Genomic DNA, 12915 nt, shown 5'->3' on the forward strand with positions numbered 1-12915 from the left:
GAGGCATCTGCTAACAGCACAGCTTGTCTGCTTCATGCTAGTGTGAGACTGTGGTCCTCAAAGGATGGTATTCTACATGCGGTGCAATAAACGAACCTCTGATTTCTTAAACAGGAGGAAAACGATTTGTGTGATGTGGAGCAATGGAATGTAGTGAGAGAGAGAGAGACAAAGAAATCGTCTTCAATGCTGCAGAAAGAGAGAAGAATAGCGCAGGTGGAAGACTTCACTCCATTTCTTTTGCTCTTAGTTTTCCTGAAAAATAGACACTAAGAACAGACACATACACACACACACACAAACACAGAGAAAAGAGACAGAAACTCATCAGGCTGTCCTCACACTGAGCAGGAGGTTAGTTTAAGGCCACCTTGGTTGTTTGTCTGATTCATTCAGTATTTCTCTTTCAGAGGCCTTTTGAGAAATAAGCCACTGGCCCCTCTCCCCTTAATCACTCTGCTCAGCGCTCTCTACAACCCTATCAATTACTCCCACACTAATGAGTACAGCTAGAAACACACACTCTCAAATACACACACACACACAAACACACACATTGTTGAAGTACTGCAGGACAACCTCTCCTCCTTTGTCTCTTTCACAGTGCTGAGAGATAGTGTGTCCTCGCCAGCTTCTTCTGTCCTTTCTCCTCTCTGTTTTCCCCTTTTCATGCTTTACATTTTTCACGGCAAAGAGTCATCCCTGTCCACAGTCTCAGCAAAGCCTCCTGCTTCTCATTCACCAAACATTTATGAGCCCCAAGTCTAATGGCGGCTCAATACATATTAATAGAATTTCATTTTCAGCTACATCAAAGTGTTTCCTCACCTCCCCCGAAAACTTGTCATATTATAATTCCATTATTCCTTCTACTGACAAACTCCTCCCAACAAGTAAACTGTCATTTCCCATGGCTTTGTGTCCAAAAAGCTATGTCTCATAATGAATAGGCTGTGCTGAATACATCTGCCGGGAAGAGTCAATTTTATAAAGTGAAACAGTGGCAGGGCCACAAAATAAGAATGTGAAAGTGGAGAAAATGGAGTTACCGAAGAATCCCTGCAGAATCTCTACTCGACTGTACAGCCGGAGTAGGTGCTTTTAAAGATGGTTCTTCAGCTACCTGCACCATACATATTAACAAGATAAACCACATCAGATGAAATAGCAGAGGCACAACATTAAGTCTAATGGCCCTATGGCCTGGCAAGCATGGACGGCCCAAGAAGTCAATAATGATGTAGCACCGTGTCCTGCAGGAGGTGGGGGCACAGGTAGAGTTCTCTCACAGGTTACATTTACTTTGACTCAGTGTACATCTGTGTTAAGACTGCAGTGTAGGGTTTCCTCTGCAGCAAATACACAATGCAGCTGTGTGCATGGATCTGTGATGTCTTAATGGAATCCAGCAATCTACAGCAGACTGTGACAGTGCAAAATGGGAGTTCAGTTGAGCCGTTTTGTCTTGCTCTGTTCCGGTTGGTAAAAACAGTGCTATGTGGCAGAGAGGCCTCACAGGGCTTTTTTTGGCTCGATGAGATATGATTTGACATGTTGGCGGATGTTGTATTTTGCCAAGGCACACACACAAACCGAACCCTTGTTTGAGCTCAGCCGTAGAGGCTGTCTGGCTGTCACCTCGCTGTTTCAGGTGACTGGTAACATGGCGCCTGTGTGACACCCACATAGAGGACCCTGTCAGACGTAAACATCACACTCAGCCATCATCATGGCTGCACACCATCTCAGCTGCTATGACACGCAGCCTTTACTTATCGTCCCTCTATTGTTCACCTTTTTGTTGAGACAACCGATGAAAAACATGTGTCAGTCTCGAATGATGCCAGAGTGACCAGCATTCCCAGCCAGACGTGAACGATGGGGCATTACCAGAGCGATTAGCAGCAGCAAATTCAATTAATCTTGACAAATCTCTGCTGAGGCAGAACTGAAGACAGCGACGCGCCTGCTCTCCTGGTAATTAAAAGTGGCCGAGTTGAGTGGCATGTGGTGCGACGGTGACTGGGTTTTGGGATGAACAGTTCCAACTCTGAGTCTGAATGTGTCTGGTCGTATTTACTTTGTCAGACAAACACAAATACATACAGAAGCCTGCAGTATGAGTCGTGTGTGTATGTGTGCATGTATACTTGTTTCTCTTTCTGCTTGGGTGTGTAAGTGAATGCAGCGTGGTCATGTTTCTCCAGCGGAGGAGAGTGGCAGAGGACAGGGGTAATTGGCTCTTCTGTGTCACCTCAGACAGGCGGGACTTTTCATCATAGCGGGATCAGCTTCCAATTTTCTAAGCCGCGCCATACTTCAGATGCAATCAACAAAGTTTTTTTTCCAAACACAGGGAGGAAAAATGCAAGTCAGCAGCTATTTAATCATCCCTTTGATTGCTTGGAGGAGAGAGCACACTCTCCCTTGTGCAGTCAGAGAGAAAAAGACAAGGTTAGAATGTGTGAGGAGAAGCAAGTACAACCAAGCATTGCTGCCAGGACCCTCTATGGACAATACAATGGAATACAGGACACCACAGTAAAGCACAGAACTACCAGAGGACTCACAAAGTCACATGCCTGGAGAGGCTCAGCCTGACTGCAGCTAACATCGACCAAAACACAGGTGAACAGAGGGCAGAGGAGACTCAAGAAGAACACTTGTTGCCACTTGGAAGGCAGTGGAGGAAAGATTCACACCAGAGAATAATCCCCAATGGCAAGAAGCTCAGCTAACCTCTTCTTATCTGTGACTGTGGCTGCAACCTGACTCAACAAAGTCACTCAAAAGGTAAACTGAGGGCTTGAAAGCACTGAGCAGAGCAAAGGCAAAGACTGAAAGAGATGCTTTGGAAGTCCCTGGGTTTCTCCCAGCCTCTCTGCCAGAGCTGGATGGTTGGATATTTGAATATCTGTCCCACCTGTAACAAAAAAAAACAGAGACAGCAGAAGAGAGAGTGTAATGATAAGATACTATAGCAGACTGATGGCAGTGAGTAAAAGAAGAATGACTAAAATAGAGAAATGAATAAAGGTTTAAAACTTTTGAGTGTAGCCTGAAGGTGGAAGATAGAAAAGCAGAATACAGAAGGAGAGGAGTTAAAGGATATGAAACTATGCAACACTGACTGTGAGAGATCATGAGCAAAGATGGGATGAATGAGAGAAAGAAGAAATGACAGAGAAGAAGGAGGAGAATGAGAAGAAGAGAGCAAAGCAGGTTAGTTAGTCACTTGGCGCTGACTCGAACCCGTGGCTCGACGCAACATCTGTGCCTGAGGAAAGAGCAGAGAAGAGAGAATCACCCCATATCCCAACCCTGGTCAATCAAAATAACCTCTGCACCCCAAGAAGACCCTTGTTTTCCCAATTTCCAACCACCCCAACACCCTCAGTTGTCCTTCAACCCATTCCTGCAACCCCGTTTCTGCTTCTGCCTGGTGGAGGGGAGCGCCAGTGCCCCTCCCCTCCAGCCAGGTGTTCCTGCACAGTGAGGGGATCAATGCTGAGAGTAATAATACATGAGAGGGAGGAGGGGGAGACTGAGTGGAGATTTTCACATGAACAAGGATAAACACAACACCACATAATCCTTTCTGTGTCTGCTCCTTTGGCTGTGTGAGTGTTCTCATATTTGTATGTGCACGCTTGCTCACAGGAGGAAGAGTGAGAGTGAGAGAGAAACAGAGCAACTGTGTGTCCTCCTTTCACAAGTGTGAGGTATGTTGGTGTCTGTGTGTGTGTTTATGTGTGTGTCTGTGTGTGCAGGCGTGTGTGTATGTCGCACCTGCCACAGAGCTTTGAGCAGTGCCGTGAGGAAGTCAGCCGTTACCATGGGGACATTAAAATATGTGGCGCTCCAGGTCATGCGGTCTAAAATAAGCCCTTTTGCAGTTTGTGTTAACATTGCTATTGTGAGGTGCGGCATACACACAACGCCCCCTGCCTCACAATCTCACTGCGCCCAATTTTAATTTTTATTGGAAATCAGAGGGACAGCAAAGGTGTTGGGTACGAGATAAAGGCAGTGGCATGCCCCTGGGTCAATCAGCGCATGAATGCGGGGAGGTGTGTGTTACACTGCTGTGATCGCCAATAAGGGTTGGCCCCACGTTTGCAGTGGGTGTGCGTGAAGTGCTTATCGGACCCTGTATTTATGGAGCACCATCCCCCCATGTGAAAATCCCTCTCAGCTACTGGTGCGTCACTCTGTCGATGAAGAAAAAAGGTTTAGCGCTCTGTGTGAGTGTGTGCATGTGTGTGTCAGTGGAAGTGTAAGAGAGAGAAAGAAAAGAGAGACAGAAAGTAAGTGAGGATGACTGTCTTGTTTTGTTTTGCTTGTGTTGAAAAAAAAAAAAAAAGCCAGATAAAGCAAGTGTGCAGATGTCATTTGTCAAGGGCTTTTGGGATTGAGGAGAGGGTAGGAGTTTCGGGTGGGGGGAGTAAAGGGAGGGATGGGAGGGGCGGTGAATGGGGTGAGGGGGGCGGGGAGGTGTGAGGAAGTGACACGTTCTCAGTACTCACTGTAGGGCACACACTCGTACTGGATTTCCAGGTACTTGTAGGTCCCTGGGCAGGGGTCTGGAAACACATCTGACCCTGCCACCACGACACACTGGGTGCGGTTATTACACCTGCGAGAGGAGACAGGGAAAAAGGGAAGGAAAGGAGAATAGAGAGAGAAGGAAGGAAGTAAGTGATAAAAAAATGACAAGTGCCATTGTAAGAAAGACAAAGAGGAGCGAGTACAAAAAAAAAAACATCTTCGGGCTCTGAAAGATGGAGAGAACGGTAGGGAAGGGAGTAATTTCACACTAGACTAGATCATGTGACAGCTGCACCCGAGGGGAGGTAGAAAACAGAGAGGGAGTGCGGAAGAGGGGAAAAAGAGTGGGATGAAGGATAGAGATAGAGGGAAAAGGGAGGGAAGAGGCAGAGAGAGGGCGAGTGACGTAAGAGGCTCCTCTCCTGGGGGATTGTGAGTGGGAGCAATTAGAGGTGAGACAACAGGGAAGGACGAAGGGGGGCTAAGGCAAATACTCTACACCACACGCACAGGGAAAACATTCATAATAACTACAGCTAAACCACGTCGCTGCATGCCTTCTCATGTTCGCACACCCTGAGTAACACACACAGAGGAAAAGATCCACGCATCCACACACCCATCCACACATACATGTACTCATTCTCATCACATAATCCAGCTTTTAGTATTTCTGCCCGTACTGTCTCTTGCTCCATTCTTATCTATCAAGTCTATGCTGAACTCACTCTATCATCCTCTCATTTCTAGCTGTCTCTCTCTTTCCCTTACATCCCCCCCCTCCCGCATTTCTCCCCAAACCCCTGCCACTTCCCTCCCTGTTTTGCTCTCTCTCTCCCAAAGCTTGCACCCTGTGCCTCCATTACATGCGTGATGGATAGCTGGGAGAGGGCTTCTATTGATCCGAGCTCAGAGGCAGCAGATGTTGAGCACCAACACAGAGAGCAACTGAAGGAAGCCCTACAAACACTCTTGCAACAATCCAGAAGATAGGCACACACACACACACACACACACTTGTGCATGCTACTAAAAACAAACACTTCTCACACACACATACATGTGCACACCTCGTCTTTATGCAGAGGTGCTCTGCTCAGAACAAGAATGCTGACTTCAGTATTTCACACAGGATATCAACACCTCAAGAAGACAAGCAGGAAATTCTGGACAGACTGTGTTGTGAAATAATATTTTGTTTCCTCAGCCAATAACTGGCTCTGACTATGTACAAACACATACAAAAAATCCAAATGGATCAATAGTTACCTCAGTGACATTATCTTGAAGGCGTCAGGAAGGTAGCACTGCACATTTTCCATCTGGAAGGGGTCTGCATCACAGATCTTGTCATCGGTGCGGCCATAGTTGGCTGTCTCAATCATGATGACATCACTTCCAGGGCAGCGCAGCTCAATCGGGTAGCCTTCACAAGCCAGCTCTCGACGCATCAAGCCGAAGGGCATCATTGAGCGGCTCAGAGCTGGAGTGGAAAGAGGGAGAGGCAAAGTTATTGACAATTCAATGAACCTTAATACTTTTAGGAGGCACTTTATTATTCAACCACATTGTAAATGTGATGTGTATTATTTGACAAGTGCAGGCAGGATGAAAGTGGTTCCTATTGTCCTCATGTAAACACAAATTAGCTATTATTGACTCGCCTTAACTGAGCACTAACATTTCAGTGCTGTTGATGCGTAGTCTGGCAAACCAGTTTTCCCACTGGAACATCACGGATCACATATTGGCATGATAGATTTGCAGCCACACCAGCTTCTCCAATAAGATATTGCACCACTTGTGAAACAAACTGTGAGACTTTCGAATGTTAACAAACTCCTACACACACAGCCAGACAGCAGCATATCATACTCATCCCTCACCAGAGAAGAACTGTGTGTTCCTCCCAGCATCCTTTAGTTTATTCCACCTCAACAAGGTGACAGAGCTGCACTTTAGGATTCATTCTGAAGAAAAGAGAAAGTAATGGTAGACCCAGCAAAAAAGAGAGAAAGAGAGAGAGAGAGAGAATGTGTGTCTTCACCTCTGTTAATCAGAGTCTGAGAGGCATGTCAATGCACTGCTGTGGCTGTGCTGTGCTGTGGAGAAGGGTCAGCAGGGACAGCGGCGTACTCAGGGTTAATCGCTGAGCCAGGCTGAGAGGCATGAAAGAGGGCTGCAAAGAGGCAGTAAGAGAGACACTCACTGTCTCTCTGGCTCTCTCCATACCTTTCCAATTGCCCCCACAGTCAGCCTCACAAAGAAAAACAATAACAAGATGGCTGCCAGCTTCATTTAAAGCCCAGGTGGAGTCAGAATAGAGATTGAGACAGAGTTAGTGATCTGCAAGTGAAATTCTTTGAGTGATTGAAAAACATTTTCACTGTGCTAAGACTCCTGCTGGTGGCAGCGAGAGCTGCTGTCCATGGTCCTGAACTAACAAAACTTCTTTTGGAACATTAAGATGAGATGTGTTGGAGCTGCATCAAGAACTGCTGTGAGCTGTTTTAAAAGAGCAAAAAGGCTTTGACTGAGTTCCCCCTGCATCGTAGTAGCAGTAGGCAGGACATGACACATACTCGACCGACAGTGGACATACTGTCAAATCTAAAAAGAGCAGTGCTAGTGCCACTTAAGCATGAATTTGGAAGTTCTTTATTAACTTAAGCTCACACAGTACAGCATTTTCCCCAGCCAGACGGGCTGAGCAGCAGACAAGGTCACTGAGTCAGGCCCTCTCCCCCACTACTGTTAGTGCTGAAACCCATAGAGTGGGGCTGTTTTTCCTTCCTGACACTGAGATAGCACTGCTTGGGTTTCAGCCACTGTCCATTCAGGAGGAGTGCCCATCCGGGTCAATGTCAATGTCAGTCATCCCAGACATGCACTGCAGCGATGCACTACATGATTCACTGCCATCGGACTTGCTCATATTTCTAAATGCCACCCATTTATGCAGCGGGGACTTGAGTTCAGTTGTGTAACTAATGCCATTAAGGCTGAATGACTAGCACAGACAGACTTCAAATCTTTTATGCCTCGCCAGCATGCAGTGCCAGTGCCAAATCACAAAGGCCTTGATGCAAAAGCGCATACTAATTAAAGCACATGGAGATGCAAACAGCAGGCAAGGCCAGTCAAACAAATCCACACTACAAACGCAAAAAACCCTCACAAGCAAATTAGCACAGACACATGCATAACGGGCAGACGATTCTGCACTTTCACAATTTAGCACACACATACTTGCACACATGCATACACGCAAAGACACAGAGTCCTGGTGTCACAGTGGGATTACAATGCATAGAGTCAGCGTGAGGCCTTGTTCTCTTAACTACCCTGTGGTGTAAGTACACAGCAGCGTACAGCTGGCCAGCAATTAGAACCACACCATGAACCAAGAGTGGAATAAAACTGAGGGGAGTCACCAGGAGTGATCACACTCGCTCTTAAACTGTGGACCAGCACTACAGGAACAATATCCCCCATCAGAGGGGGCTGACCACATATTAAACATACTTTGCATACCAAACCCACTTTATATGATAAGTATTTCTGGCTATTCAAGGCCATCTCCTGCAATCCCTCTGAGCACTGATGCAACTGACTATAGCTAAGACAAAACAGCCCAAGGAACAGTTGATTTAATTTTTCTTAGCTGTTGCTTGAATTAGACCTACACTGTTTCAACAGTACTGAATAAATACAGATAATTTCTGCAGTGTCTTTGAACAATAATTGCAGGTACATAAGCAAATATTTTCAGTGTTTACCATCACTTTTATGTCTGGTATATTGCTGTAGCTTGCTGACTAGACAGTGACATGCCAAGAGTTAGTCAAACTGAGCTAAGTCTTATGAAGACAGATATGTTTTGGAATAAAGGATCAAACGAAATATAATGAGCGTACTGTTTTTCAAACTTGGTATAAAAAATTCACTACTCCAATTTTACACAGAATGTGATGTATGAACCCAAATCTCTTATCTTTTTCAGGTATTTCTTTTTCTTTCCCAGCTGTTGTGGTATATATTATAATTAAGCGCAGCCATTGCTCAGCCTGTACACTTCAATGGTGGCAGCAACCATCAGTCTATTTCTAGCACCACCGTGAATCTCCTTCCTCCATATTGTATCAAATTTCACACCTACATATTTCACAACTATGTACCCACTATTTGACAAGTTCCAGGTTAAGGCGGAACTCACCGTGTAAATACGACAGGATGCATCTTAAATTCTGATCCACGCAGAGATTTTTTTGAATGCCATATTCACAAGGAAGTGTGGAACTTAACTTTAGTAATTCAGCGTCGGTGTATCTGACTGAAAAAGAGAGAGGGAATATATATGTGTGTGTGTGTTTTTGTATGTGTGTGTGGTTGTGTGTCAGCCAGATGGCCCAAGGCCTAGCTAGAGCTGTGGCTGGCTCTGAGCTGAGCTGAGATGAGCAGAGGATAAGCTTGGACTGGCCATGGGCTACGATTGTCCTTCACTCTGCAGGAATCCATTAAGTTTTCAGGGACTCTTCAGCCAATACACACACAGATGCACACACATACACACATGGTCGTTTCGTTGTGCCTGTCAGACTCATAATAGCTAGATGACAGAGTGTGTTTCTCAGCAGCAGCCATATGTATAGGTGGACCTAATCCCTCACAGTGAATCATCTCCTGTGGTATATAAAACTGCATTAATGTCATCTGCAAGAACTGGTTACCAATTGTCACACATATTGATAATGATGTACGCCAATACCATAATTATATGAGCTTAGTTGCATTGATGTGATGGTGTGCAAGGCACACACACACACAGGGACAGGGGCCTAGTGTCACTCCAGGGCAGCTGGTGTGAGGAGCTGAAGCGGTTGGCTTCATAATAGAAGCTCCATACAAATTAAGAGCAAGAGAGAGAGCTGATTGGATTTGACTCATTATCCTCACACAGTAATTAAAGCCTGAGGGTGGATAGATGCTTGGACCCTCAGACAAGAAGATAATTTTGCAGAAGTTAAGCTAGTCTTCACACACTGATTCTGTCTCAACCTTTACAAGTCTATCCATAATTGTCAGTCTCAAGCAAACACTCACTTATACACACAGACCTGCGATGATCCAACATTCAGGAATAAAGAGACACAACCTGCAATCAAGAGTTGTGACCAGCACTTGAGAAAGTTTGAGAAAATCTGGTTATATTAAGACCCGCTCAGAGGGACTACATTTAGAATTCTGTTAAGCACACAGCATGAATAGGCAGTTTTCCCTTCACTGAAACACCACCAAAACCTTTACATCATCAACAGTGGTCTTTGATTTCAACGTCTTTCACAGTTTGACTTTGGACTGTGTTATTACAGATGCTCTGTAGTGTGTTTTCCCACAGATAATTGAGTTAGAAGGTTTGGCCTTGAAGGTAGCCAGAAACTGTGATAGCGACTTAGCAACTGAGTCACAACAGTAGATTATACTTGCGGAGCTCTGTGGCCCTAAGGCTGACTTGTTAGCTGGATGGCTGACAGTCTTTCGGGGGCCGAAATGTGATCAGCCCCTCTTAGCCCCTCAGTCTGTTCCAGCAGTCATCTCCTAATGCTACTCATTAGCATAGCACTGAAGCATAGTGCCAGAGAATATTTTTGCTAAGCAGTACTGGAAGTGGAGAAACTGAGCATGCTGTAGATGAGGTGGGATTCTTGTTACATCACCGTCTTTAAAATTAACTTCAAGTGTCATTAAGGCTAATAGGTGAGTACGCTCTTTTTGCCCAGAGAACACAATAGAATATTAAAAGTATATCGCATACATCTACATATGCCCTCAAATTAGCTCCCTCATGATTTTCAGGTTAGTTTCTTAGCAAAGCTGGCAAAGAAGAACAAGTAATTTTACAGTCACTGGACAGAACTAAGAGGTCTCAGTGATGGGAATCCCTCTCTAGCAGAGAATCATCCCGACCAATTTCTCCAGTACTTTATCAGCTTAGCGCTGTATCTTAGCGACTCACTTAGCACTGTGAGTTAGCGTAATGACCCGCTGGAGCATGGCCTGTCACCACAGACAAGCTGAGGCGATACGGCCACAACTGTCACATCCAGGCAGACTTCAAGCTGAGGAGTTGTGACAAAATGACATCCCGAGACAGACCTAAAGGCCTAACATGAGGGTGCAGGGGGTGGGGGCCGCTTGTGGGACAGTGTGTGCGTGTGTGAGTGTCAGTGTGTGTATGGATCAGAGGGAGGCAATGCTGGCCTCAAAGCTAGGATGCTATCTCATCTCCACTGACTCCTCCGCCTGGCGAAGAAGACAGAGGAGATGAGATGAGGAGCGACTGTATGAGGAGTCACCAGTCGTGCTATAAGGTCAGAACAGCGCCAAAATGACACACATCCACTTTGATGGAGTCGAGTCAAGCTAACACACAGGGGATAAAGGCATAAAGGAGGGATAAATGGAAAAGCAGAGCAAAGTAGGCAGTAGATAGATATAATAGAAAAAAAAGGTAGAAACCATCAAACTAGATGCTGGCAGAAGATGAACATGACGACCGTTCTTTGTCAAGGCACAAGGTCACCGACATAATAGGAGTGAGGCAGACAGATTTGACATACAGGGGACCTCCTATTGTTCTGATCTGCTCAGTACAGACAGCCTCTCTCCTCAGCAGGCCAGTCCTCGAACTGAACTGAATTACAGCACAGCCCATAACATTACATCATCCATAAGAGAATTAAACGTCCCCCCGCTGGAAATGGGACACACACACACCCTCATGCAACACACACCCATGATTTGCAATGATGCATGCACACAGATGCACACACACCAAAATTCTTTTAGGCAGAAACACACAAACCATAACCCTCATCCATCCTCAACCTCGAGAACTCTCACTGTGTGTTGACAAACTTTGCTATGGGGGGAACTAGCAGGCATAGCAGAGAGATTAAGACAGGCGGTTAAAAAGCCACTGAGACATAGAGCAACACAAACACACAAACTTGAGTAGGGAGACGAGACGGGACGTGCTCATACTGTCAAACCACTTCATTGCTGGCCCTGGCACCTAATTATGCAATAAAAATGCCTCAGCGGGGGCAAACAGCATAGCCCAAAATAAAAATCAGCCTGCCTAAAAAGGAGATTCACCCAGTGTAAAATATCCTCCATCTCCCCAGGGATGGGAGCTGTGCTACAGGCCAAACACAACTCTATTCTGTTCTCTCTGCTTCCGGCACATATCACAAGAGCTAGGCCAGCAGACACTGAGTCAGACCTAGATTCATATAAACACTGTAGTGGAGGGAAACTGCAGGTGATGCAGGGAAACAGCCAAAGGGATGAGGAGAGAATGGAGCAAGGAAAGCAAAGCAGAGGGAGGAGAGTGAGGAAGATGGTGAGAGACTGAAGAGAAGAAAGTAATAAAGGAGGGAGAATGAGAGATTAAGTGTGGAAGAGAGAGGGGAGACTGAGTAAGTACCACGCAAGGCCTACTGTCGGAAAGATGTGCGTGTGCGTTTGGAAGAATTGCAAGTTGCATCCAGAGACTTGTTAGAAAATATGAGTGCCAAAGCCCAGCCCTGCCGTTGCATTAGACACTTAATTAACCTCCTTATACGCAAAGCCAAAGGCTTGGATGTGTGGACAGCATGTGTCTGTGTGTACTGTGCATGTTTATGAGCTGCTTGACCTGTTTTAAAGTGCATGTGTCCACTGCGTGAAGCATTTTGGGTGCTCCTGTACCTTTCTGTTTTATATCCAGGAATTAAAAATGGATTTGAGTGTAAAAACCTACTAAATCCCTCTTATCCTCTTACACCATCTTCTTCACTCGCAGTGCAAGGCACATATACCGTATGTTTCCTCCTCTCTTTGTGTTTTTTTTTTCTTTTCACCTCAGCGCCATCCCACAATCCCTCATCCAATTTCATCCAGCCGGAAACTCTCTCATTTATTCTCCCAACTCAACCACTTCACCCTCCCCTCGTCCTTTCCGTGTTTCCAAGCCTCCCTCTTGTCCTGAACCCTCACCTCCCAGTTTTCCCCTCTTCCCTTCCCATCTCTTTCTCCTCCTTTACCCCTTCTTTTGCAAGCGTCTCTACTCTCCCCTCTCCCTCTCCCCCTCTCTACTCTCTCTGCCATTGGCTGTCAGTTGTAAGCTGCTGCTGGTAATTATCAATCTCCAGTCCACAAAACGCAGAAGAGCACACATTCTTGAGCACGAGGCACATAATATGCTTGACCCATACATAGCAGCACACACACACACACACACACACAGTCCTTCATGACTACAAAGCCTCAAAGTTACTCGGCTAGGCCCTGGGAGACACAGCTATCACACGACTGCACAAACAG

The 12915-nt window shown here is 45.8% G+C and overlaps 1 protein-coding gene across 1 annotated transcript in view; it reads right to left on the reverse strand.

The window, feature by feature from the left end:
• The window catches only part of adgrl1a (adhesion G protein-coupled receptor L1a), an 87903-nt gene that overhangs the window by 31880 nt on the left and 43108 nt on the right, over positions 1-12915 (reverse strand). Inside the window, exons 3-4 of the mRNA XM_046414703.1 lie at positions 5818-6031; positions 4527-4636 (exon numbers count right to left, since the gene is read on the reverse strand). Of these exons, the coding sequence (XP_046270659.1) occupies positions 4527-4636; positions 5818-6031 (324 nt within the window). The remainder of the gene's footprint in view (positions 1-4526; positions 4637-5817; positions 6032-12915) is intronic.

The sequence above is a fragment of the Scatophagus argus genome, chromosome 16 (genome assembly GCF_020382885.2).
Source record: "Scatophagus argus isolate fScaArg1 chromosome 16, fScaArg1.pri, whole genome shotgun sequence".
Classification (NCBI taxonomy): domain Eukaryota; kingdom Metazoa; phylum Chordata; class Actinopteri; family Scatophagidae; genus Scatophagus; species Scatophagus argus.